This window comes from Acinonyx jubatus, chromosome D2, assembly GCF_027475565.1.
Source record: "Acinonyx jubatus isolate Ajub_Pintada_27869175 chromosome D2, VMU_Ajub_asm_v1.0, whole genome shotgun sequence".
In the NCBI taxonomy this organism is placed as follows: domain Eukaryota; kingdom Metazoa; phylum Chordata; class Mammalia; order Carnivora; family Felidae; genus Acinonyx; species Acinonyx jubatus.
The window spans coordinates 84931723-84958755 of record NC_069393.1 but is presented as its reverse complement, the minus strand read 5'-3'; the positions used below and the strand labels follow the sequence as shown (position 1 = coordinate 84958755).

At 54.7% G+C, this 27033-nt stretch overlaps 2 protein-coding genes across 16 annotated transcripts in view; one reads left to right on the top strand and one right to left on the bottom strand.

The window, feature by feature from the left end:
- The window catches only part of LRRC27 (leucine rich repeat containing 27), a 35068-nt gene extending 25501 nt beyond the window's left edge, over window positions 1-9567 (bottom strand). For 3 of the 15 annotated variants that reach the window (XR_008292392.1, XR_008292393.1, XM_053207824.1), the window contains exons 1-3: window positions 5591-6884; window positions 4292-4422; window positions 114-172 (exon numbers count right to left, since the gene is read on the bottom strand). Coding sequence is in view for 12 of the 15 variants with exons in the window: in XM_053207824.1 (XP_053063799.1) it covers window positions 114-172; window positions 4292-4422; window positions 5591-5926 (526 nt within the window). In the remaining 3 variants the exon portion in view is untranslated. Of the gene's footprint in view, window positions 1-113; window positions 173-4291; window positions 4423-5328; window positions 5571-5590; window positions 6885-6907; window positions 7158-7262; window positions 7406-7592; window positions 7676-9050 lie in introns of those variants that run through there. The other 12 variants (XM_053207823.1, XM_053207817.1, XM_053207819.1 and 9 more) reach the window with 11 other exon arrangements.
- Window positions 9568-9595: 28 nt separating this feature from the next.
- STK32C (serine/threonine kinase 32C) overlaps window positions 9596-27033 on the top strand; it is a 96643-nt gene continuing 79205 nt past the window's right edge. Inside the window, exons 1-2 of the mRNA XM_053207828.1 lie at window positions 9596-9863; window positions 12501-12628. The gene's annotated coding sequence lies outside the window, so the exon portion shown is untranslated. The remainder of the gene's footprint in view (window positions 9864-12500; window positions 12629-27033) is intronic.

Below are 27033 nucleotides of genomic sequence, written 5' to 3'. Positions count from 1 at the left end.
AAATAGTAGCCAGCTGGCCCCCGCGACTCGCCTGATACGTCCACTACGGGTTCCACTAACTCAAAAAGGCAGCATTTCACAGCCAGCTTTTGTGGTATTGCTTGAATACTTACCCAGCTCCACAGGTAACATTTTGATAGGATTTCTTTCTAAAAGCAAAGTTTTCAAATGCCTTTAAAATAAAACAAAAAATGCATAGTTTAAAAAGCAGAAAATCAAATTACCGTCCCTAAAAGACACCGTCAAATTTCCTCCTCTACCCCCTCTCCCTGGAGTCAGCTTCAGCGTGGGCACACTCGTTAATGGCGTGCCCCGCGTGTGGCCCCCATCTCAGCATGGGCCAGGCTCCCCCGTCAGCAAACTGACGCTTGGGGCCAGGCGACTCTCGGTCAGGCGGCCCGTCCTGCGGGGCGTCCAGCTGCCTCGTTGTCTCTACCCACAAGTGCCAGCGGGACCCTCCCCGAGCGGTGACAGCCGCGGAACCGAGGGCACCGCCGCCCTGCAGGGGGACGGGACTCCTGCCCGCGTCTCCTGAGGCATGCTGTGAGGAGGCCTCGCACCCTAAGGTGCTCCGCCAGCAAGTCCTCCCCGCTCGAAGTGCCGGGAGCCCACTGTGGCGCGGCACGCTGTCCGGCTGGGGAGGGAGAATCCGTGGTCTCAGACGAGGAAGCGTGGCATCGGGGCATTTCTCCCTGCACCGGGCTCCAGACCCCTTCCTTCGTGGAACACCTAACACCCCTGCAAAATCTCTCACCAACTAGCCATGGAGAGAGAGGAGAGAAGGAGCGCGAGAAAGGAACACTTTTTAGCAACACTAGAAAGTTACTGATTGAATGATAGGAAAAAAGGAGTATTTCACCTTAAATTCTATCTTCCCCCTTTTACCATACTGTGCTTCTTTTGTTTTACACACATCATTCTTTTTTTTTTTTTAAAGGTTTACTTATTTTAAGGGAGGGAGAGAGAGGATCTGTCAGTGCAGAGCCCAATGTGGGGCCCAGACCACGAACTGTGAGACCATGACCTGAGCTGAAATCGCGGGTCAGGCGCTCTGCTGACTGACCCCGGCGCCCCTCCCGTGCAATTCTGAAGACTCATCATACACTAGGGATCAATTTCTTTCTCTCCTTCACTTTTTAGGGACCAGCAGCTGAAATCTGGCATAAAAAGACCACAAACACCCCGGCTCATGTTTCCAGGCTCGGGGACGGGCACCCGGGAAGAGGGCGGGACCCCTCCCCCTGTATCCGTGTCACCCCGGGCTTCGCCGAGCGACGTCTGCAGAACTGTCAAGTCGGCCGTAGTATTCAATCTCCACACCTTCGCTGCAGCACACGGCCGGCCGGCCGGAGTCCCGGGCACACGGGGCTGCTGACCGTGCGGGGATGGCCGCCGGCCACGACGGGGTCGCCCTCACAACCGCCTGGAGAAAAGCCCCCACCCGCCTCCTCCTCTATCACGGGCCCGGGAGTCGCCCCAGGAAAGCAGCCGGGTGACCGCGGGGCTGGAGAGCCGTCCACCCTGCGTCCGCGCCTTCGGCCCTCCCGCCAGAGAGGAGGCCAGCAGCCGAACGCACCTACAGACCCCGCGTGTGAATCCGCGCGGCGGGTGGAGGGAGGCCATCTCAAGCCTTATCTCCCCTTGGACGGTGAAACCATTAAAATCCAGCATCACGACTGGTCAGGGTCCCCAAGATTTGAAAGCGGAAAGGCAACCTCACAGACACACAAGTGAGAGTTCTCCCGTTCCGGCCCAATGAAGTTTAAGTTCCGGACCAGCAACCCCAAAGGAAAATAAGATCGCCAAGGGGTGAGACGACTTTCTTTCCATTTACTCCCTTGGTTTTCCTTACTTACGTGAGGTCTGAAAGGAACAGACGTTATCGGTCAAACTTTTCTCAGTGTATGCAGAGTGAGTCATGTCAACACCATCACTTCAACCACCGGGGGTTGGTTTAGCCGCAGTCGTGGGGTACAGAAACGGCCCGAGAACGGGGCAGTGCCTGCTCCCCACACGACAGACAGACCCCGCATCTGCGCCCCCGTGAGCAGGCGGCCGGTGCCCTGGACGTCCCCGCCACCTGCCTGCTCACGGGGGCGCAGACCGCGGGAACCAACCACTCACCAAGGAAGCGTCTTCCCGCCTTATGCAATGACAGGTTTGAATATTCTCGTGCACACGTTAAATAATAAATTTGTAAATGCTGACCCCTAGGCACTGTCAGTCCACAGGCTGTTTCACAGATTCTCCACGGAACGCATACACCGCAGTGGCTTGCCGGGGGAGGCGCGTATGCTGACGTACAAATTTCTCTCTCTCTCTCTGCTAGCAAAGCTTACACATCCAGGACAATGAGCGGGGAGAACATTAGTACTGGCATTGCTTTCATTAGGCCTTTTGGAAAGTTTAAGGTTTTTAATAAGCCCGTAATTACTTAACACTTCTGATTAATATGTTTCAGCTCTTCGGCAAGCTGATCTAATTTTAATGATATAATGGGCTATAAATCACATGCAAAATTATATCTTAAACGACATTCAGCAGCTGGCTTTGACTGGCAAACCAACAAATTCCAAACTTGGAGAACTGTGTGCTTATTTTAGAAGAAAGAGCAGCGCTTTGGGAAGAGGCTTTCGTTTGTTTACACTCTGAGGAGCAAACCCTCTCCTCAACTGTGCTAATGCCACAGTCTAGGGACAGAAAGCACTAAATTATCCTCAACACAAAAGATGAGTCACCCTGGGAAGAACAAAGCCTTCCTTCCCAACCTGCCCTAACCAGCAGCTCAGAAGACTCACGAGGTCGTCAGTTGGAAGGGACACCGGTGGGCGGTGGGCGCGGCCCTCAGCCACCATCACACCGCCCTGGCTGGAGCCTGGGACAGGGTTCTGTGCGTCCAGCGGCACCACCCACAGACCCCGACGGCCCCAGAGCTCCAGGAAGACGGCTCCTGGCTCTGACTGCCCCCTGCTGGAGACCCCAGCTTGTCATCAGAAGTCAGCTGCTTCCTTGTGGGGCCTGAAAAGGCACAAAAGGTTCACACATGTTCTCTTACTGTTACACGGACAAAACGCTCACTTCTTACAAAACACTTCAGCAAGCAGTGAGCCACCCTCCAGGCAAGTGAAGGGCCTTTACAGCCTCCCGCTCTGCTGCCTGGAGGGGCCACCACGGCCGTGTGCGGACGTGATTACTCACATCAGAACCGGGGGTCGCCCTGGGACACCTCTCTTCCTCCCATGCCCTGAGCCAACCTGAACCCCACCGGCCCTCAAGTCCACCTGGCACTCTGCCTTGTCAGCCTGGCTCAGGCCGCCGCCTCTGGCGGGGACGGCCGCGTGGCCTCCTAACTGGCCTTCCACGACCACCCTCGCCCCCCCTTACAGAGTGACCTCAAAGCCAAGTCAAACTGCAGCCCTCTCCATTCCAACCCACTGTGATTCCCAAGCTCTTTCAAAATGAAATCCAACACTGCATCCCTGGCCTGCTAGCTGGGCTGACCCTCTTTCAAGGCATTTCTTGCCCCTTCTGCGTCCTGTGTTCCTCTCTGGCCTCCCTGCCGTCCCTCACGTCCACCAGGCACACGCTCCCAGGACCTACGCACATGCTCTCCTCTGCCCAGGAAGCGCTGGCATTATAGGACAGCCTACAAGGGTTACCGGGTTTTCAAAAGGGTAAGAAACACTGATCTGGAAAGACGCGGGTGCTAAAGGCGACAGGGTCAGGACAGTAGGCCGAGCTCCCAGAGAGCATGGCTCCCGGGGGAGTGCCGGTGCCAGCTGACCCTTAGCTGCTGGGGAGAGTCCACGTGAGGAGGAGGGAGGGAGGCGAGGCATTTGTTCTAGAAGCGGGGGTTGCTAGGAAATCCCTGGAATCAGAGCCGCAGGCATGTAGGGTTTCCAACTCTCCAAACGGAAAGCATTTCTTGTTCTTTACCAGAAACTAAAAGATATACACGAGGCCTCAGGAGCACAGAGGCCGGCTGTAGCTCCTCAGCCTTATTTCTGACCTTCAGGAAGCTTCCCATGAGGAGAGTCAGGGATGGAACCAGGTGTTGCCAAAACCTCACGGATGGCCCAGCAAAGGCACTGTGGCTGCCAGCATCCCCTACCCTAAATTATAACTACAGTCAAGTGCTTTGTTGCATCTCCTAGCTGGCTTCAAAAATAGTGTTAAAAGCTTCTAGCTGAAACCAAAATTCAACCAGGAGTAGAAGCTACGCAGCAAAAGAGCAGGCACTCAGGCATCTGAAAACGTGATGGTTCTTGAAGTCTGGAAATGCGCAACTCACTTGTGAGACCCGATCCCAGAAGGAAGAGCTCTGATGCTGTTGTAGCGGACGTCCAGCCACGCGAGGTTTGGCAGCGACTGGAAGAAGTCTGCGGGAATCTCGCAGAGGGCGTTTCTTTGAAGATGCAGTTGCTTCCGGGGAAGAGAAGAGAACATTCTGTCAACTAAGCACGTTTTGAGCCGTGACTTAGCCAAGGCAGCTCCAGAACAAACACTAGCTTTTGCAACCACACACACCAAATTGAAAGAAAACTCACACTCACTGATCCTTACGTAGTTTAAACAGCGGACAAGAGGGAAAGAAAAGCACCAGGACCCCTCGCACGCCTCGCGGGCTGGACAGGGACTCCACCTCCACACGGGGCTCTTGCTACAAACACCCCTCAGACCAAACGTACTTCCTGAGTTTTAAACCCCTTTTCTCCTTCGTGGGCCCCCACGCTCAGCGCTTCTCAGGCTCCACGGTCACTGCCCCCGCCCTCGCGCCCTAGCACTCAGCAGCCCGCGGGCCTCTGCTCTGTGGACAGGCAGCAGGAGCGGAGTCTGGTCAGGGACCCGTCCCAAGCAGATAATTAAAGGAAACTAAAAGACAGGTGCGCCACGCTGCTCTCCGCGGCGCGGTCTCTGACGGGCAGGCGCCCAAACACGACCCCAGCCCCCACCACCTCAGCAAGGGCTCCAAGTGCCAGCCCAGCGCCATCAAGTCTCCATCAGGCGTCAGAAGGAGCAGGAAGGGGAGGCTGAAGACGGCATGTGCCGCGGGGACTCTGGTTGGGTCACGTGGGCACATAGAATCCCACAGTCGGGCACAGCACGATCGTGGGTGGAGAAGAACCCCCTCGATGGGGCCGTTACAGGTCGTAGGTCACACCTCCCTACCCAGGTAGCAGAGCGCAAAGTCACGAGAATGGCCTGAAGCCACGCTTCCTGGGTTCAAATCTAGATTTCAAAACCTTATTAGCTGAGTGACTTTGAGCAAGTTCCCAAACCTCTCTGGGCTCCGGCATCCTCCCCTATGAAGTGGCTCAGGGGACCCACCTGCCAGACCACGCTAAGCGAGCGATGCGGGGTGCGTGGGAGTGCTAGGGAAGCACCAGCCACCCCCTCGGGCCACGCTGTCCCCACTCCCAACTCTGCCTCCGAGGCCGTCCTCCGAGCCCCTTCACGGGTCACGACAGGAGCTTTACAAGCGCACAGAAAGCAAACTGTCCCGCCAGGCAAGCCGTGGGCAGTGACCCTGCTGGCCGCGGGCGGTCTCGGGGACACGAGCTGGCGGTCACTCTGGCAGGGGTGTGCACACCTCGACGCGAGGCTGCAGCGTGGGCGCCAAGCCCCCCAGGCCCGCCGTCTCAGGGCAAGCTGCTTCTAAGTGCCCGACTCCAAAACCACAGTGGCTGGAGGGAACAGCCAGGTGACTGCACCCTGGCAGGAGCCCACCCTCCCTCCCGGGCCGGCGAGACCCGGGGAAACTGGGCCCTCCCGCGCTCCAGGACCGCATGTGGCCGTGAAAGCGGTGGACGTGCTCGCGGCGACTCCGGTGATGGCTGTTTCGCCAGCACGTGTACCCATAACCCCTCGAAGGCCACGGCGCCGAGCGGCTGCCTCCTTCAGTGATTGGTTGCCATGGCGATAACATCTCTATTCACGTCTCTGTTTTCCGAAGGGCATAAGCAGTTATGATGCTTCTTTATTAAGCTTGAAAAGCAGGCTCCTTCTTCCTTTATGCACAGAGGTAACACAGTCTCATGGCACCATCAGGGTCCGGACTGCCAGCTGGGAGCGTGTGCCCACGCAGAGGGCACACAGCAGCCCTGACGACCCAGGAATTCACTCCAAGAGGTGGGTGCTCGGGGAGGGACGGCAAGGCCGGTGGCGGCCTGGGCAGCAAAACCAGGGCATGTCACGTGCAGCAGAGGATTTAGTCCTCGAGCAGCCACTTACGATTAGGGCCTGCAGCTTTGTAAAAGCACTCCCAAAGGTCAGTCCACACCGCAACGGTGCAGCGTGTCTGGCGTGTACCATGCTGTGGACACTGCGGTCCAGGTCTTGCAATAACCCACAGCAATATGCTCACTCTCGCGTTCCAGATGGAGACGAATGAGATTTAAGGAAATTACAGGAGTACCAGGCAGCAGGAGCCCCACTCACGTCAAAACTGTGTTCTGACCGAAGCTTGTTCTAGAAATCACGGGGGGTGAGACAGCGCTCCCTGGATTACCAGCTGGCACGGGCCTGGCGAAGACAGTGGGCACAGGGCAAAGTCCACGGGTAACGTCAGCAGAGAGGGCTGAGAAACAGTGGTCAACTGACTCGATGTTGTGTGGGGGTCTGTGGGCGCGGTGTTTTACGTGAGGCCAAGGGTGTTATGGGCAGTGGTTTCTACCACCAGCTCTTTGGTGCTTAAGAGCCTCTGGGGAGACAGGATGGATATCACGGTCCAACTCCACGAGGTATTTGCATTGGCTCGTCCCCGTACCTCAGTTTCTCACTCTGTGCTGAGCCGCACATGAGACCCTCTTCTGTCTCATTCTGGAATCTCTCTCCTCAGGTGAGGCCTCCAAGTAAAAGCCATTCATGTCTACCAGGCAGAGGCACAAATGAGAAATGCCCCACTTACTTTAATGTTGGGGATTTTAAAGATCTCTTCTAAATGGTGAAGGCCACGTTGACTCAAGTCTAAGACCGATGAAAGGACGACCCCCTTGACCTCCTGGTGAACCTCTCCAGAGGGGGAGGCGGGCACGCTGCTAACTTGGCCGGCACCGCGCTCTGGATCAGCCGCCCCAGGGGGCAGCTTGGAGGGGCCGCTTCCGTCCATCTGCCAGCCGTCGGGGGGCCACTGCTCATCCTGCGCGCTCTGGAGTCACCTGGAGACACAGAGGGAGACACGGCCACAGCTAGGTCACTGCCACACTCACCCAGGTGGCACGGGGTGGTTATGGGGCAGATCTGCGACAGTGTCACTTGCTTACAAAACCACCATTTTTCATAAACGGTATCATAAATTTGACACTCAAGTTCGAAGGAAGGAAGAAAGCAGGAAGTCAAGAAGGTTCTGATTAAACGTATGAGCCTCACTTCGCAGCACAGAGTTCCAAGATTCCACTTTAAGCTCCTGGAAAACACAATGACCCAAAACAAGAATGGCTATATTAGGTATGAAAACGTCAGAAGGTTTCGGCCTCTAAGCCAATACGTTCCTCCCGTAAACGTGGTGTGGACGGATCCCCCGTCCACACTGCGTACTCCTGCTGAGGTTCTGAGCTCTCCCCCGCCCCCCACCTCCCCCACCGGGTACCAACCTCCCCAAGCCCAGGAATCCTGCCCGTTCGGCTCAGGGAGCAGCGCTGGGTCTGGGGAACACAAAGTTAGGTGCTGGGAAAATCTGTCAAAAAAGAATCTTCACTTTTAGTTGTTCAACAATATTCCCAAAGTAGTTTAAGAACTGCTGCTCGCCAGCACCTCTTCTGGGGAGGCACACTTGCACGTGTAATTTCTAACTTTCTTTTTAAATGTTTATTTATTTTTGAGACAGAGCGTGAGCAGGGGAGGGGCCGAGAGAGAGGGAGACACAGACTCCGAAGAGGGCTCCAGGCTCTGAGCTGTCAGCACAGAGCCCGACACGGGGTTCAAACCTACGAACCGGGAGATCATGACGCGAGCACAAGTCAGACGCTCAACCGACTGAGCCACCCAGGTGCCCCTCCCGTGTAATTTCTAAACAACGGATCCAGCGGTAATAACACACATTGGAATGCTAATGGGCTCACACGCGATCCCTGGTTAACGCTCCACTTGGCTGGTACACGAGCGCACACACATACTTCCTTCCCGTGCTTGTGCTGAGGAGTGCGAGGCTTGGGGTAGTTAAGGAGCTGCCCAAAGGCTGAGCAATGAATGAGAGAGGGCGACCCACGGACACCCCGGGCCTTCCCTCATGGATCCTCTCCTGGGAATCAGCACCGTGAAGGCTGCTTCAACCTCCTACAATCCTCCTGAGGGGAAAAAAAGTCTCAAAACGACAGCGAAACAACAGGACCTGAAAGTGGGTAGAGCGGACTCCTGGGGGGGCGGAGGCTGCGCCACGTCCCCACCATGCCTGCCTCAGTTTCCCCATCTGCACCAGACCTGGCTGGGCGACCCGTTAGTCCTCAAGTTCCAGGCCTGGGGTGCACAGCCTTTCCCGGGGCAGCCGGACAGGGCACGGTGGGCCAAGGGGGCACCGCCTTCCTTCTGCTGCCTGCGCCCATCTCACCCGTGGCGCCCTCCCACCCCAGCCTCACCTATGGCGCCCTCCCACCAGGCACCTCCCCCCTCACCTGCAGCGCCCCCCCACCCCCACCCCACCCCCCTCACCTGCAGCGCCCTTCCCCTGCACCCTCTCCTCACCTGCGACAGTTCCCCTGTCCCCCCATCTCACCTGCGGAGCCCCCCCCACCCCCCACCTTACCTGCAGCGCCCTCCCCCCCCCCGCCCCCTGCCTCACCTGCGGCGACCCTGCACCCCACCTCACCTGCGGTGCCCTCCCCCCCTCCCCCCCCACGCCTCACCTATGGCGCCCTCCCACCAGGCACCCCCGCCTCACCTGCGACACTTCCCCTTGTCCCCCCATCTCACCCGCGGCGCCCTCCCACCCCGCTCTCACCTGTGGCACCTCCCCCGCCTCCCCCCACCTCACCTGCGGCGCCCTCCCCCGCCTCGCCCCCTGCCTCACCTGCAGCGACCCCTCCCCCACCCCACCCCACCCCACCCCGCCTCACCTGCGGCGCCCCTCTCCGCGCGCAGGAGCTCGCTGGCACGCGGGGAACCGAGAGCGGTGCAGCCCAACGATGCAAGCCGCCAGGCCCACGCGGTCGCCATGGAGACGCCCTACGGGGTCCCGGAGGGGCCAAGCCGCGGAGCACGCGCAGCCGCGGGGAGGGCGGTGCGCCTGCGCCGGCCGCGGAGGCACGTCCCAGCGCGCGTGGGCTGCGGCCCGCGGTCTCTCCCGCGCGGCAGGCGGTGGCGCCCACGGGGGACACGTGTGCCTTAGTCCGGAGAGTCGGATGCGCGAGGAGGACCCTTGCGGCCGCGAGAGCGAGCAGAGCCTGGGCGGGGCGCGCTCCACTCCGCCCAGCGGCCTCCAGGGCCCGCGAACCCTCCCGGGGTCCTGACCTCGCTTCTGCCCCGCGCCCGCCTGGCTCCTCCGAGGGTCCCGGGATCGCCGCCGTCACGCGGACACCACCACCGGGGGAGCAAGGAGCCCCGCGTGGGCCGGAGCCAAGCAGGACTCCCTCTGCCGCCGGGCGCTCGGGCGGCGGCAGGCGGACGCCCAGGCAGACGCAGGACCCCCGGGGGCGCCGTTGCGGGGATCGAGGGGGCGGACCTTCCGCGCCGCGGAGCTGGCTGGACGGCCTCCGAAGGCTGTTAGTCCACGGCTGTGCTGGAGCAGGCGGCGCCAAGGGGAAGCTGCCGGGGACAGCGGGCGTGGGCACAAGCAGGAAGCCGGGAGGACGGACCGGCCCTGGCGACGTCCTGCAGAAGAAGTTGGCACCGTCCATCGCAGGACCGCACACCTGCCTCCCACCAGCGAGGTGAGCTAGCAGGTGTGCAATAGCGGATGGGCCGCAGCCACACCTGGGGCCCCGCCCGGACCGCCCACGTGTGAAAACCGGACCGCTGCGGCTTCACCCTCCGTCCGCCAAACCTCAGCGAGATGCCTCTTGTGATCCAGTTAGCAAACCCCGTGGGAAAGGGGTTGGGAGGGGGGAGGAGGGATGGTAGTTAAGGCTAACTTAGCTGACACGTCACAAAGCCACCACAGTACCTGAAACTAAATTGGGGACACTGTTAGAAGGGCTGCCAAAAGTATCATCTACAAAGGCCCCTGAAGAGCTTTACACGGATTCTAAGATAAGATCCACCTTGCTGTGAAAGATCACTCTCGGTTTCCGCTACAGAAAGGGCAGGCTAGGTCGTTATGACCAACCCTTCTGCAACAAGGGAGTGAAGCATTCCAGAAAGGTGAACTTTTCCCCCAGTGAGCATCTTTCTATTTGGAAGAGGTATTAGAAAGTTCCGCTACTGGGGCATCTGGGTGCTTCAGTTGAGCATCCAACTTCGGCTCAGGTCATGATGGTGAGTTCGAGCCCCACATCGGCTCACTGCTATCAGCAGATCCTGCTTCAGAGTCTCTGTCCCTCCCTCTGCCCCTCCCCCGCTCGCACTTTGTCAAAAATAAAACATTACAAAAATTATAAAAAACAAAACAAAAACCTCAGCTTCTGAGCAAAGCTCCCAAGAGACCAAAGACCCAAGGGATTAAGTTATTAGTCTGACATCCCTGCAGAGACAGAGGGTCTAGTAAACCCCCTGGTTTTGGGGTTTTGGGTTGGGGCTCCGTAATGCCTTACTCTAGGACAAGAGTGACCTGGAGGAATGCCAAACCTCATGGGGCCTGAAGCTCAGCCTCAGACCGCAGCTGTGTGACCGGGGTGCTGTGATTTTGGCTCCCAGCCAGAAGTGGAGGTCAATCCTTTCCAGAGAAGGAAGAAAATACCATCTTAGGTCTCCAGTTATCTTTCATGGTTTTAGCATGTGTAACATACGGGGCACCTGGGTGGCTCGGTCGGCTCAGGTCATGATTTCACGGTTTGTGGGTTTGAGCCCTGTGTGGGGCTCTGCACTGACAGTGAGGAGCCTGCTTGGGATTCTCTCTCTCCCTCTCTCTCTCTCTCTCTCTGCCCGTCTCCCCCAGATGAATAAATAAACATTAAAACGTAGAAATAAAGTGTGTAATGTTAGTCACACACCAGGCAACATGAACATGTGATCAAATCCAAGAAAAACAGGAGAAAAAAGAAACTGACCTGTGGATGGTCCAGATAATGAAATTTGCAAGAATACAGTTTGGTAAGGCTTAATATGTTCAAAGAAATAATGATATTGGAAATTACAGCCAGGAATCAAATTGGAATTCTGGATCTGAAAAAATACAATAATAGTTTAGAGCTGAAGAGGGTGTTGGTGAAGCAAAAGTAGGTTAGAAGACCACATCCATCAACAGGCAGGGAGAGTAGGGTCGGCACAGGGGATTCCACGAGCAAGTCTAACACACGGAGACTCTGGCCAACTCAGCACCTCCGTCCTGCCCTCGGAGTGCCTCCTCTCCTGCCCTGGATACTTTTCTGCGTGGTTACAGGGGCTCTTGCAGGAGGCTTGGAAACGGAGGAAGATGGGCTATTAGTTTCTGGAGGCACACGCAACGCTAAGGGCAGGTGAGAGGTTCAGAGCAGATTCCCAGATGACCCACCGTGGCAGGACGGGCATAGTGTGGCGGTTACAGACGTGCCTGTCGGAAAGTGTATGAAAAGTCTTTCTTCTGATCTCACTCTTGAATGAGGGTTCACTGGTATAGAACTCCTCGTTGGCAGTTATTTCGAGTCAGAATTTTAAAGACACGACTCTTTGGAAGCTCTTGCTGCTGACGAGAAGCTTGCTGTCCGTTGAATTGCCATTTCTGTGAGGGAAATCTGTCTTTCCTTACTGTGTCCTTAATGTCCTGACATTTCACGACGATAATTGTCAAGTGTGGGTTGTTTCAGTGACGCTGCTTGGCACTTGGTGTGTTCTTCCTGTCTGAGAACAGAAAGGATCTTCGATCCTGGACATCCCAGGCATTTTGTCTTCACGTAAATGTGGCCTGTGCACCCCGACCTCGATTCTCTTATTCTGGGTCTCCTGTGAGGGGATAGATTGAAACCAGTCAGTCGATCTCCATGTCTCAAAACTGCTTTTCTTAATTTTTACCTGTGCTCTCCACCGGGAAATCTGTCTCCACTGGTGCCCACTTAGACTTTGTATCATGTACTTAGATGGTTATTTTTTTATGACTTCATGTCTCATTTCTAATTTTCTTTGTTCTACTGTTCTTATTTTGTTTTTCCAGTTCTTGTTTTATAATCTCTTCCAAGTTTTTGTGGATGTTTTCTCTTTATCCAATGTGAGAATCCTAAACATGGTTATTTTAAAATCTGCTCTATTTTAATTTTTAGGTTGCTGTATTGTTTTCATTTCATCTGGGATGAATTCATCTGCTGGTTGCTGATCTTGTTATCTTTCTTCTTAGAGTAACGTGCTTTGGAATTGAGGCTGGCAGGCTCGTCGCAAACAAGGGGCTTGTGTTCTGTGTTCTCTGTCTGCTCACCTGTCTATGTTTCTCCATCCTGCAGGTGCCTCCACACAGCCTTTTGGGGCTCTGCAGCGCTGATGTGTGTTACACTGGGTGCTCGGGGCTCTCGTGCAGCCACCCCCTGAGAAGTGCAGAAGTGTCCAAGTCCATCCTCTGGGGGATCCTCAGGTAACTGTTGCAGAGGTGATTTTCTTTCTCAACTTCCTGTCGTAGAGGTGGGAGACTTGCCCTGGTCCAATTTTAGGTGATGCTCTTGGCTGTTGTTCCCCCACTCCCTCCCTTTGGGCAGTTTTAGACTCTTCCACCCTCAGGGACCGCATTTCCCAGCCACTTGCCTGTTTCTGGACCCAGAGCCCCGCAGGTCCAAGGTCTCTATCCTGCACCCTGTTCTGTGTCTTCCTTCCGCCTTTGGTCTGTGGAAGGGTTAGGGTTTTTAATGCTTTCTTTTTAAACATCTCTGTCGTGGCCGTGGATGGAGGGAATGGTGGAAGGGTCTGTGCGCGCGAACCGAGGGTGCCTGCTTCCCCAGAGGAAGTAAGTGTTTTATGCACAATGGACAATAAGAGCATTTTGTTCTGTTTTAGTTTTTCATGTTTAATTTCTTGGTATGAAGAGGCTGTAAGTTATGTTTGGTAGATTCCTGGTAACTAACATCCTTCTGTATCAAAAGAAAAGCAAAATAAAACATATGTATTTTTTAAATGTTTATTCATTTTTGAGAGAGAGACAGAGTGCAAGTGGAGGCAGGGCAGAGAGAGAGGGAGGCACAGAATCCGAAGCAGGTTCCAGGCTCTGAGCTGTCAGCACAGAGCCCAATGCAGGGCCTGAACCCACGAACTGCGAGATCATGACCTGAGCCGAGGCCGGACGCTTAACCGACTGAGCCACCCAGGCGCCCCCAAGACAAAATATTTTTAAAACTTGAAATCTACTTTCTAGAAAGTTTTTAAAAAAAGAGAATAAGCATTTCTAGGTAAGCTTCACAGACTTCAGAACGGCTGGGAGTTATTTTCTGGAAAACGTTCCAGATGCTTCTGAGCAGCTGGCGCCATCTCTGCTCTGCCGGCCGCGCCGAGTTCTAAATGTGGCGGTTGAAACATATCCTTCCTCAGAAGGCAGTGAGGCCGCAGAGGGAAGACGACCTTGGTTTTCACGGGTGCCACCCGCCACTGAGAGTGCATGAGGCGTGGGCAGCGGGACTGCCTCAGGAAGGCAGGAGGACCACGCGGGATGCTGGTTCTCTGGCGTCTCGGGAGGAGCGTGGGATGACTCCTCAGTGAATGCTCCAGGTGAGCCTGGGGGTGAGCTCGCCTTTGAGATTTGGGGACGAACAGTTGAGCCCCATAGACGGCCCCCACCGGCTCCATGGCCCATGGGCACCAGTCACCCTCCCCCAGGCTCCTGTGAGCTCCGGCTCTTGGTGGGGGGGGTCAGGGTACAGTGGGGAGGGGGGGGGCTGGCTCTGCATGGCCCTCTGCCTCTGCCCTCCCTCTCCTACCTGGCATCGACCCACTCTTAAAACCCAGGCGTCCGCAAGGTCCTCACGCAAAGCCCTGTGAGAACAGCAGGACTTTCCGCATGGCTGGGGACAAGGGCTCATATCCCGGCAGAGCGGCAGCCCCCCTGTGGGGCAGTCCAGACACGGTCCCTGCCCCACCCCCCACAATCTTCCTGAGTCCCGGCGCTCCCCTCTTCCTTTTCCACTCTGGGGATGAAGCAGATTCCTCCCCAGATGTCTCCTAGACAGCGGGCTTTGAGTCGCTTTCTTGTCCCCTGGCGAGGTCCTTTGCTTCCTGCGAGCCCATCAGTGCCATGAAAGCGTGGATTATGTGGGACCTTGCTGTTGTGTCGCTTGGGGGCCCCTCGGGGTATCAGCACGGAGGCTGTGCCCGAGAGCGGCACACAGCGCCCCGTGGCACGAGGGAGCCCAGTCAGACTTGAATGAACGAGTGAGGAAATGCAGGTGCATTCCTGTCTTTCCAGCTGGCGTGTGGTTCCACGCCCACAGCATGCGGCCACGTGTCCGGGATTTCTGATAAGCGGAGCCCATGCTGCCACTGGAGAGAAATCAGCCCTGTAACACGACGCGGCCCTCATGGAACGGACGGTGCGCAGAGGGCAGGCGTCTCCGGGACACAAGAGGGAGCCTAACACAGGAAGCGCTTTGCTTTCAGCCTCAGACGGAAGGCTCTCGCTCGCACGGACTCATCTGTGACCTGAGCACTTCCAGGTTGTGTCTGCTGGGCTTTCGTCGCCTTGGCATTCATGCCCAACAGGGTGAAAACAGTTTGCCTTAACTCCGTTTCCGTCGTATCTGTTTCCCGTGGCTGCCGTAGAAATCCGTCAGAGCCTTGGTGGCCTGTGACAGACGCGTTTCTCCTACAGCTCGGGAGCTCACAAGTCTGGCTGGCTTTCCCTGGGTGACATGAGGTGTCTACAGGACTGCTTCCTGCTGAGGCTCTGGGCGAGGATCTGTTTCCTTGTCTTCTCCAGCTTCTTGAGGTACCTGCGTCCCTTGGCTCACGGCCCCTGCCTCGTGTCCTCACTCCATTGTCACACCTCCATCTCCGACTCTGACCCTCCCGCTCCCTCTCCCGCGGAGCCTGTGATGCCGTTGGCCCATCAGATAATTCAGGATCATCTCCGAGCCCTCAGCATCTGTCACTCACCACGTGTATGACGTCCCTTCGGTCCTGTATGTACCATACTCACAGGTTTTGGGGGTAAGGTTGTGGACGTTTTGGGGCCACCATGCCGTCCCCACAGTGAGCATATCTCCTGGAAAGGAACTGTCTTCCCTGGAGAAAATGTGGCGACGAGCTGATGTGGAGGCTCACAGCCTGTGGCCGTGGGTACTGGCCTGTGACGGCAGCGAGCGTGAGGCCCGGGCCGGCCAGCGACGGCCCCGCTCAGTCCGCACGGTCCAGAGAAGCTGGGGATGGAAACCAAGAAGCCAGGGGCAGGCGCTGCGGCACCAGTCATGACACCAGGCCCGTCTGCAGACCCGGGCCCAGCGGTGGACCCACAGCGCCCTCTGAGGAAGAGGGCTGCCCCAGCCCAGCACCGGCGGTGACCCCCGCCGCTCCCCCCGGCTGCCGTGACCACGGGCGCTGGGACGTTTCGAGAACTGGGGAACGTGGGCTGGGTCCATATTCCTACCTAAGGGGGGGGCTGAGGTGTCACCATGGCAGCCGTTTGAGTGCCGCACGTAGAGGTGAGGTAAGAGAGATGTCCTGGCCCAGCTGTGTGTGGTGGGCACGCGGGGTCCACAGCCCACCCCCAAGGCCGTTCTCCCAGCCCCCGGACCGATCGCTAGAACAGATGTACGGCGGCCAGCCTCACCTCGGTATTTTCTGTATATTCGTGCCGTGTTCTCTGGGGCCTTGCTGGCTGGGCAGAGACGCCGCCCCCAGACTAGGGGAGGCAGGGGACGGGCGTGCACATGAGGCGTGTGAGGGGCCGAATCGTGTCTCTCTGAAACCCATCCGTTGAAGTCCTGGTCCCAGCACCTGAGGGGTGGCCCTGACCCATTCTGACGGGCGTCCTTGTGAGAAGAGAGGACACGAGGACACAGACACGCACGGGGACGACCCCGTGGGGACATGGGGAGGGCCGGCCGGCTACACGCTGAGGACTGCAGAGCGAGGCCTCAGGAGGAACCGGGCTCGTGGACACCTGATCCTGGACCTCCGGCCTCCAGAAGCGGGAGGGAATTAGCCTCTGTTGTTTCAGCCGCCCCTTCCGTGGGATCTGTGGTTGCGCCTTCAGGGGGCTGATGGGCGGGGTGCCGGTGGCGGGGTCGGCTCACGGGGTTCCTGCTGGCGCTTCAGAGCTTTTATATGTTCCACGTGTCACGTGTCCCAGAGCAAATGAGCTACGGGACGAGCACCTGCTGCCCAACTGCTGTGGGGGGCACGGGGTCCTAACCCACCCCTGCTCACACCCAGGCCTGGGTGGGTCCTTCCGACCCTGTCACTCACTCGTAAAATGCGGTGGTCACGACGGGGATCTTGTATGATGGTGTGAGGTCTGAATGCAGCTTGTGGTAAGACAGCAGCGTGGTGCCCGACGGGCCAGCAAACGCCGGGTGCTCGTCTCCGTGACGCCGGGTGGGGGTCGTTACCCGATTCCACACGGAGAAGCGAAGGTGCAGGGTGGCGACTGGGGGCCGGAGACGCCGCCGGGAAAATGGAGGACCTGGATTCACGCCCAGCTCTGGACCCGCCCCTCCTTCCAGGAGCATCTAAGGGGAGCATGAGAAGGTGGGGGGTCCCCTCCCACAGCCACACTCTAAAGCAGAAGTGATTTCTCCACAGGGGGACTTTCTGGAAGCCCAGAAGCAGCAGGCTCACACTCTTAGGTGGACTTAGCCAGTAGCCACGACACCGCCGGCCCCCGGCCCGGGTCTGACGTCCGGCCCCTGGCGCCCGGGTCCTGGGCCAGATCTGAGCTGAGCGTCCACACGGACCCAGCCTCTGGGCTACAGGGCCCAGCCCCTGCCCGCGGATGTCGGCCGCATGGCCAGAGGGGTGCCCACGGGCCCCTGCAGAAGCTGACACACAGCCTGACCTGGGCAGCATGACCGTGTGGCCTCTCCCAGGGAGGGGACGATGGCACACAGCCCGGTGTGGATAACCTGGGGCGCCCGTGCCAGCTTGTGCTGGGTGTCCCCAGTCAGGACAGGCACGGCTTTTCTCTGACCGGCCAGACAGAACTTTCCCAGTCAGGCCTGAAGAAGCCTGATTTCTTTCTTGCTTGATTTCTTAACTTTTTAAATGTTTATTTATTTTTGAGAGAGAGAGAGAGAGAGAAACAGTGTGAGCAGGGAAGGGGCAGAGAGAGGGAGACAGAACATGAGCAGGGGAGGGGCAGAGAGAGGGAAACACAGTCCGAAGCAAGCTCCAGGCTCCGAGCTGTCAGCACAGAGCCCAACGCGGGGCTCAAACCCACGGACTGTGAGATCATGAGCCAAAGTTGGACGCTTAACTGACCGAATCACCCAGGCGCCCCATGAAGAAGGCTGATTTTGACTGCAAAGTCTTTGCTTCAAAACCAGGTGAGGCAGCCAGGGTGCTCACAAGCCGATGTCGAAGCAAATGAGCAAACCTTTTTAAAATTTTAGAGAGAAAAGAAGAGCTTTATCGGAGCCCAAGGTAGGCCCAGCTACCCGAATACACGACTTTCACGAGGAGGGACTGCTCCTGGGAGGGGCCTTTGGGGCAGCGTCATATGTGTTTGCACATAAAACATTACAAATCATCACGACCGGGGACAGTGTGGAAGGTTAGAGACTTTATCTTCCGTTTCTAGTCTGTGCAAGGCTGTGGGACTTTAATTGCATGGGGAGCAGGGAGGTTTTCTCTTTTTCTTATCTGTTTGTTCAGAATGCTCCTTTTTGCTTAAGTTTCTAACGGAGCAGATGTACGGTGTGTGTGGGGGCAGAAGTAGCCCCGTGCTTTGAGGTTTTGCCAAGTCATTCTGACCCCGTAAATGTTGAAGTACAGCTTCCCTGGGCGCCCAGGAGCAGGGCCCACAGGCACGAAAAGATGAAACCTCCCTTTATTTTGTCACCTCTTTTGAAGAGAGGATTGAGGACAATGCAGAGAATTGGCCCTTTTCCCTGAAGATTTCAGGAGTGTTTGCACAGAACTTCATCAGAAGCGGTGGGGGAAGGATTCTCCCCCAAATCTCTCCACCCTGTGTGGTCCTCATCCTCAACAAGCCGCTGGGGCCACCTTGAGGTTCAGTTTTACTTAAAGGCAGCACTGAGTGCTGTGGCCGTGGAGGGTGGCTTGGTGTCACAGCCCCTGCCTGGGGACAGAGACTGGCCTGGCCCTCTGAGGTGACTAGCTCTGGGCTCAGAGGGAAGGTGGGCTGGTGATGGCCATTTATCCACTTGCTATGGAGGGACGTGCCCCCCAGAAAATATGCAGTCGTCAAACATAAAGGTCCCTGAATCCCGCACGCGCCCGAGAAACAAGACGTGGACACATCAGTTTAGGTCCGTGGTTCCTTGTGGGTGGGCAGCACGGGACAGAGTGATGAGGCGGGTGGCCCCTCACCACCTGACAAGCCCGTGTGCCTGGGGCACGTTTGCAGGAAGTCCGGCGAGGACACGGGCTCTGCCTTCCGGGAGACCTGCGTTTACCTGCCTCACCCACACCTGCCTTGGACGCCCCACGAGCCAAGTCTGGGACCCGGGGCTGATGGCTCACCATGCTTCCATGGGGTCCAGCATCAGATCAGTGTGAGCTGTGGACGGACCCTGGCAGCCAGGTGGAGGGTGAGGGAGGCCACGTGGAGAGAGCCGCACGCGGGCACCTGCTACGTTGTGCCCCTTCACGTTGTTAATGGTCGAGTGGTTCAAAGTATACTGGACAGATCTAATTCAGGGCAAGGGAATTTTTTAAAGGAGATTTTTTATTTAAGTTTATTTATTTTGAGAAAGAGCGAGCATGCAGGGGAGGGGCAGAGAGAGAGAGAGGATCCCGAGCAGGCTCTGTGCTGCCAACACAGAGCTTAAGGAGGTTTTTTTAAAAAGCAGAAATATAAAATGTCAGATAGGGGTGCCTGGGGGACTCAGGCAGTTAAGCCTCCAGCTCTTGATTTCAGCTCAGGTCATGAGCTCAAGGTTCATGAGTTCGAGCCCCATGTCAGGCTCCATGCTGACAGCGCAGAGCCTGCTTGGGATTCTCTCTCTTCCTCTCTCTCTGCCCCTCCCCTGCTCATGCTCCCTCTGTCTACCTCAAGATAAATAAATAAGCTTTATATATATATGTATGTATATATATGTATATATATATTATATTTATACACACATACACACACGAAAATGTCAGATAAATAGAGTGCCACTTGCCTAATAACAAGACAGTTTGAAGCCATGTTTTTCTGCATTTGGGGATGCTTACCTCATGCACACCCTGATTGTTACAGATAAGGAAACAAGTTCAGGGTGGTTAAGGACTTGCCAGCTCCATGCAGCTATCAGTGAGAGAGCTGGGATCTTGTCCCCCGATCACCAGTCTCCGAAGTAGTGAGGTCCCAACAACACAGCTATTTTTCAACCATGTGAAAGAAAAAGGATGAGAAATTCACCCAGTCACGGAGTATAAGAATGCATGAATTCAACCATAAAACCAGATCAACAGGAATTCAGCCGCAAACAATTCAACAACAAATGCAGGTAGACTGTAGCCCATGGCTCTCCGTTAGTCCGTAATCTGACTGCCAGGCCACGTGAAACCCCTCTGTCACGTGCAGTTGAGACGTGGCATGTTGTGGTTCCGGCAGCTCCAGCCACCCTCAGTGGCCGTGACAAAGCTTTGAGAGCGCGTGGCCGCTGAGACGTCTGTGGACAGGGCTGTCGTGCAGTGGCCACCTGCACGACACTGGTCACTAACCTGCCTCGCAGGGACCACAGATGCCTGTGACGTCCGGACCTCCTCCCGTGTCACGCTTTGCCAGCCAGCCAGCCCTTCTCACCTCGGGGCCACGCAGATGCTGTTCTCGTCACAGAGTCCTTCCCAGCGTCCTCCACAGTGTGAGCAGTGTGAGCAGAAGGGATGTGAGCAGAGTCGCAAAGGCCCTTGTATCCGTGTAGAAAGCACATGAGTGGCCTCCTGCTCCCAGAAGAATAGAGGCCCACAGGACAGACGTGGCCTGAATCCGTGACCCACAGCCAAGCCTGGTGAGATCTGCTGAAGCACGGCCGACCGCAAGGTGCACGAGTCAGATGCAAATCGTAGGTGGTAGAGAGAAGTTCGGGGTGGTTTATTAGCGGAAATGTCACGGGAATGGCCAGCTGGTGCAGGGTCACCTCACCCCTCTCTGGAGCCCTCGGGGACGGTGTCCAAGAGGGCCCTGGGCCATCTCCATGTAGGGAGCAGCTCCGTGTACCTCTGCCCTACCAAAGGGGCCACTTCACCCCTCCCTTGTCTGCAGTCTCTCTCACAACATGGCTTTTGAGGGACCATGGTGAGTTTTGCGGTTAGTTATACTTTTGTAAAAATGGAAAGATGACAAAAAGACCCCTGACCACAGCCCGTCGTACAGACACAATTCAATGATTTGTAGTAAATGTATAGAGTTGCAACCGACACCACCGTCCGGCTTCAGAACGAACTTCCCACAATCCCCATTTCCACCTCCAGCCTTAGGAGTGCGCTGATGTGTGCCTTCTGCCTCCACAAATCTGCCTTTTCTGGACATTCCGTATAAACGCAACCATACGATACATGGTTTTTCATCTGTTTTTTTCCCATTTTATCCTGACTTTAAGGCCCGTCCGTGTTGCAGCAGGTAGCAGTATTCCACTCCTTTCCATTGTTGGGTGATATCCCGTGGCACGAATCCACTGTTTATCTGTTTGCCAGCTTGTGGATATTTGGACTATTTACAGTGTGGGGACATTAAGAATAATGCTGTTATAGGGGCACCTGGGTGTCTCAGTCGGTTAAGCCTCTTGACTTGGGATCAGGTCATGACCTTGTGGTTTGTGAGTTCAAGCCCCACGTCTGGCTCTGCACTGACAGTGCTTGGGACACTCTCTCCCTCCCTCTCTCTCTCTGCCCCCCCCCCACTTGTGTGTGCACACACACACTCTCAAAATAGTGAAGAATAAAAAACTTTAAAAAAGAATAATGCTGTTATGAATATTCATGTGTATGTATTTGTGTTGCTGTGTGTTGTATTTTTCTTGGGTAGATTCTTAGGAGGGGAATTGCTGGTCTTACGGTGCGTTTATGCTTCAGTTCTTAAGGAGTTAACTATTCTCCAGGTGGTCATATCACTGTACATTTCTATCTGCAGAATTTGGGGGTTCCAGTTCTGCTACGTCCTTGAAAACACAAGGTATTTGGCCACCACAGAATATGCCACCCTGACATGGGATCACCTTAGGTGAATGGTGCTGAGAAACAGTGTGTCCCCACCACCAAATCAGGGAGCAGATGTCCCTCCGCGAAGACGCTCTCCCGCGCCGGGAGGGGAGACCGCTCTCAGCTCTGGAGATGGTGCTGACTCCAGTCTGTATAACAAACCTTCCTAAATTACCTTATCTTCCAGTACTTTCCCCCATATGTTTTTCTTGCCCCAACTTACCATCCCTAGAAGCCCAAAGCACTTTTTCTTGTCACTTCTCTACAATTTACTGCCCTTTGTTAAAATGGCGTATGAATCCCCAGGCCAAGTAGCTTTTTTGAGCTTTTCGTGTCTTTTCTCTGACGCCTCCCTTGTGCACAGAAAACAAACATTTTCTCCTATTACTCTGTCGTCGTTTTAATTCACACACCCCAGAAAGTGGGTCTGAGAAGATACAGGGTAAGTTTTTTTCCTCCCCTGCAGTAGTGAGTGTGGTTTTTATTATAGCCCTTCTAATGAGCATGAAGTACTATCTCAGAGTGGTTGGAATTTTCATCTGCCTGACGATTAACGGTGTAGAGTACGTTTCTACGTGTGCATTAGCTGTTCGTATGAATCGGTCAAATGTCTGTTCAAGTCTTTTGCCCACCTTTTAACTGGGTTGCTTGTTTTCTTATAACTGAGTTGTGAGTCATTATATATTCTCTGCACAAGTCCTTTGCCAGAAGTATAAGCTTAGCATCACTGCCTCCCAGTCTGTGCCTCCCCCTTTCGTTTTCTTTATGGTGTCTCTGAAGCACGCGAGTTTTTAAGTTCAGTGAAGACAGACACGGGCTTTTTGACAGCTTGAGCTTTTGGTGTCACATCTGATAGCTCTTCGGCCAACGGAGTCATGTAGGTCCGCCATGTTTTCTTGTAGAACCTTGTGGTGTCAGCTCTCACACGGAGGCCTCTGATCCGTTCTGAGTTAGTATCTGCATAAGGGTCTCAGCTTGTTCTCGTACGGATATCCAGTTGTCTCAGCAAATACACTTTTCTTTGGGGACATGTTTTTAGATATAGAGTCAATTTTGTGCACACATATGACCTATTCATATTCTCTATTCTATCAGTCTCGATAAACTGCATTTTTAAAAAGGCTTCTCCCATTTTATTTGAGTTGTGAATTTATGGCACAAAATTTCTGCGATATTCCCTTATTTATTTTAACATTATTTTTAATGTTTATTCATTTTTGAGAGACAGAGAGATAGAGTGTGAGCAGGTGAGGGGCAGAGAGAGAGAGGGAGACACAGAATCTGAAGCAGGCTCCAGGCTCTGAGCTGTCAGCACAGAGCCTGACGTGGGGCTCGAACGCATGAACCGTGAGATCATGACCTGAGCTGAAGTCAGACGTTTAACCGACTGAGCCACCCAGGTACCCCCCTAACTATTCTTTTAATCTCCTTAGGCCCTGTAGTGATAACCCCCTTTTCCATTCTGATGTGGCTCTATTTTTATTCTATAATAGTAGGGTTTTATCAGTTTTACTGGTTGTTTTCAAAGTACCAATGATTTGCTTTATTGACTTTTTCTATCATTTGTCATGTTCTGTTTCATAGATTTCTGCTCTCATGTCTTTTCCTTCTACTCACACTGAATTTAAATTACTCTTCCTTTTTTAGCTTCTTAAGATAGAACTTAGATCATTGATTTTAAACTTACTTTTTTCATATAAGCATTTAAAAATAGCTGTATCCCACATGTTTTGTTATGTTGGTTTTCATACTCATTCGGTTTTAAATATTTTCTAATCCCCTTTGTGATTTATTATGTGGTCCATGGATTACTTGGAAGTTTGTCATATAATTTCCAAATGTGTGCAGCCTTTTAGGACATCTGTTATCATTGGTGTCTTTTTTAATGTATTGTGTTCAGGCAACATATTCTGTATGATTTTAAACCTTTGAAATTTACTGAAACATTTTTCTTTTTTGGTCCCAGGATATGACTTATCTCCATGAATGTCCCTTGCACGCTTGAAAATGATGTGTAATATGCCAGTGAGTTTATAATGTTCTCTAGAGGTTGGTTAGGGCAAGTTGGGTGACGGTGTTCCTCAGACTTGTGTGTGTGTACTTTCTCTATCAATTGGAGAGAGAGAGGAGGATTTAAATCTACCACCATTGGGGATTGTTTTCTTCTTGGGTTGTTGTACGAGTCAGGGTTTTCCAGAGAAACGGAATTAATAGGATATGCAGAGGTATATATACGGGGGTTCATTACTGAAGCCGGGTCATAAGGTTACAGAGGTCGAGGGACCCTGGGATCTGCTATCTGCAAGCCGGAGAACCGGAGTTGGAGTGTTACTTCCCAGTCTAAAGGCCAAAGGCCTACAAACCAGGGAAGGGGCTACGAGGGGTGGAGTGGGTAGCTGGTTTAAGTCCTAGAGTCGGAAGGCCTGAGAGCCAGGAGCTCCATCCAGTGTCTGAGGACAGCCGAGCTCCAGAAGAGAGAATTCAGGCCCCCAGCAGGTTAGATGCTGCCCACCCATGGCAGGGAGGATAGTCTGCTTTGTTCACTCTACCAACTCAAATATCAGTCTCTTCCAGAGACACCCTCACAGACTCGCCAAGAAATAATGTTTTGCGAGCTCTCTGGGCTTCCCAAGCCCAGGCAGGGTGACACAGAAAATTAACCATCACAAGCCCACCCCTTGCCAACCTGACATCATACACACCTCTTCAAACGACACTTGGTCTCCAAACAAAGACATAATGAGATCATAATTCCACCCAATAAGACATACACCCCAAGATGAACTAAACTCTTCCCCAGTGGATGATGACAGGAGGCACTCAACCACCACGAGCAAGGTGGCCATGGTGGCCGTGATGCACAGCAGAGGCCAAGCCTGACTTGAGCAGACCTGTGGTGTTGGCTGGTCAGTCACAATGTTCCCGGAAGTAGAGTAGACAGGAAGCCTGTGTTAGCAGAGAAGTTCTAGGTCAAGTGAACAAAAGTCTAACCTGAATCATAAAAACAGGGAGCCATGGCCCCTCAACAGTTTCCAGACCAGAGCTGGTTAACAGATCCAGGGCCCCTTGAATGGAAGTGCCCCCTCGAAGAAGGACTCTGGGACACTACCAAAAATGTATACTGCTTATCTTTCTCCCGGCCTTCCCTGAAGGGACTGATGGCCTTCTACCAGGGTAACTGAGCACTGGGGGTGGGGGGGAGGGGGGAAGGACATAATCAGACATTTGGGGACTACCGAACACCAGCTCTGAACTGACATTAATTCCAGGAGACCCAGTCAAAATGCCCTGAAGAGACAGTTGGTAGAAATATGGCCCGTCGGGGTGGGCTGGTGAGGACTGAGGACGAAGGGAATGCTGCCCTCGGACAGGACACACACCACCATGAGCAGGATGTTTGTTGGTGGCAAGGTGAGCATTAAAGGTGGTGGAGTCTCCGATGGAAACAAGGAACGTGCTACTGGAAACCAGAGGAACAACGAGCCCGGTTGTGCAGTGGCAGAAAACTGGGCTGGACTGCATTCTGATGTCAGGCAGAATGCCTTGCAGGTGATGAACTTGGATACTGGCTGAGGAGATTTATGAGCAAAGTGTTAAAGGCGTGGGCTGCTTTCCTCTTGCTGCTCATAGTAGAATGTGAGAGAAAAGATAAATTGAGGAAAGTCTCTTAAGCAAAAGTGAACCAGCGCTTAATGATTTGGGCCTATCTGGATTGCAAAGAACACTAAAATTAGGAAATTGCCTATTGGAAAAGCATGTTGGAAACAGAGGGCCAAGGGTGTGGCTGCACAGCCGCTTGCCGGAGAGGCTGGTGTGCGACTCTTAAGTCACTCAGCCGTCGCAGCAGAGCCCAGCGGGAAAGGTGGGCTCACTGCCCCCCCCCATTTAAGGGAGCCCCGTGTGTGTCTGCGAATGCTGTGCCGGCAGATGCACCGCTCGTCGGCACTGAGAGCAGCAGATTCAGGGCGGAGTGAAAGAGTGCTATCAGACTTTCTAGAAAGTTCTATAAGCAGGAAAGGGGCTGACAGGGCTGGTGAGCTGCAGGTACGTGCAACCCATCAGGATAAAGGAAGAACACAGCTCTGAGGACGGGGCTTCCAGTCGCAGAGGATTCTTCTCGGGTCTTGAAACTTAACGGAATTTTCTCTGCTGCATTTTGAGTTTACTTGGGAGTGGTGACCCCTTTGTTTCTTCCACGTTCTCTTTTTGGAATGGAAAGGTCTGTCCTGCGCTCGACCTGCCCATGTATTTGGGAAACAGGTATCTTGTTTTCCAGCTGCACAGATGAAGAGGAATTCTGCCTTGGGATGCGCCACACCCAGAGTGTCACTAGCACCTGAGAGACATGGTGACCTTTGGGACTTGTGAGCTGATCATGCTTAGGTGGCATTTTAGACCTGGAGCTCACGCCGCAGTGCTGAGCGGGGTATTCTGCACACAGGATGGACACAGATGTTGGAGGACCCAACAGTGGACTGTGGTAGGTTTAAGGGTGGCCCCCCAAAAGATATGTCCACCCAGAACCTATGAATGGGGCCGTCTTTGGAAAGACACTCTTTGCAGGTATAATTAAGGATCTCGAGATGGGTGTCAGCCTGCGTTAAGCTGGGCCCTGAAGCCTCATAAGGGAAGAAGAGGTGAGGACACGCAGGTGAAACATGATGTCACAATGGACGCAGAGAGTGCAGTGACGCCTCTGCGAGTCAAGGGTCACGCAGGATTGCCAGGAGCCCACCAGAAGCCCAGGAAGGGGCGGATTCCCTCTCAGTACCTCCAGAAGGAACAGGCTCCGCTCCAGGGCTGTGGGAGAATCCACTTCTGTGGTTTGCAGCCACCACTTTGCGGTGCTTTCTTGCAGCGGCCCTGGGAACTGATGCGCGAGCCTGTGTTCAGACCTGGTACCATCCCAGCGGGTGAAGGGCTCCCTCCAATGCACCATGGGGCTCCGGCCCCTCCGCTGTGCGTTCCCCTCTCTGATGATTCTCTCTGTGGTCATCAGAAGCCAGGCAGCCAACCATCCCAGCACTTGATCCCCCAAACTCCTGCCTGCCACCGTGTTTGGGACTCTGTTTGGTCCCAGCAGAGTCAGTGCTGGTGGCCCACAGCCAGGGATGGTCTGCTTCCCATCTCCTGTCGGGACCCTCCACGTCAGTGAGCGGTGAGCGTCCCAGGATCAGAATCCCCTTTGAACTTGTTTCCTGTTTCCTGGGGCCAGTGCTGGTATCTGCTTCCCAGCAGGGCAGCTCAGAGTTCCATAAAAGGACTGTTTACGAAGAGGCGGGCAGCCCACAAGTGTTAATCTCATAGCGGTGACATAAGATGAAGCACACCTGAAAACTGGAGACTGTGCTGGACTCTGGTTACGTGACAATTACTGGCTCAATGTCAGGGGCATCCCCCTAGGGAAGCACAGCTCATTTGGAGAAGTGAGAGACCAGTTCACAAAATCAGTGGGACTAACCCTGCTTCTGCTGGAGCAAAAATGCGCCCCTCCCCCATCTCAATGGCCCAACACCTGTCCTACAAGCCTGGGGCTGCTCTGCAAGTGTCCCCAGTGATGGGGGCTTCCTCTTAGCCAAGGGGATATGTATGGCCAGTCCCACACCTGTGTTATACAGCTCACCACAGTTCTCACTTCATTGGTCAAGCAGGTCAAGGAGCCACGCTGAATTTCAAAGGTGGGGTGGGGTACAA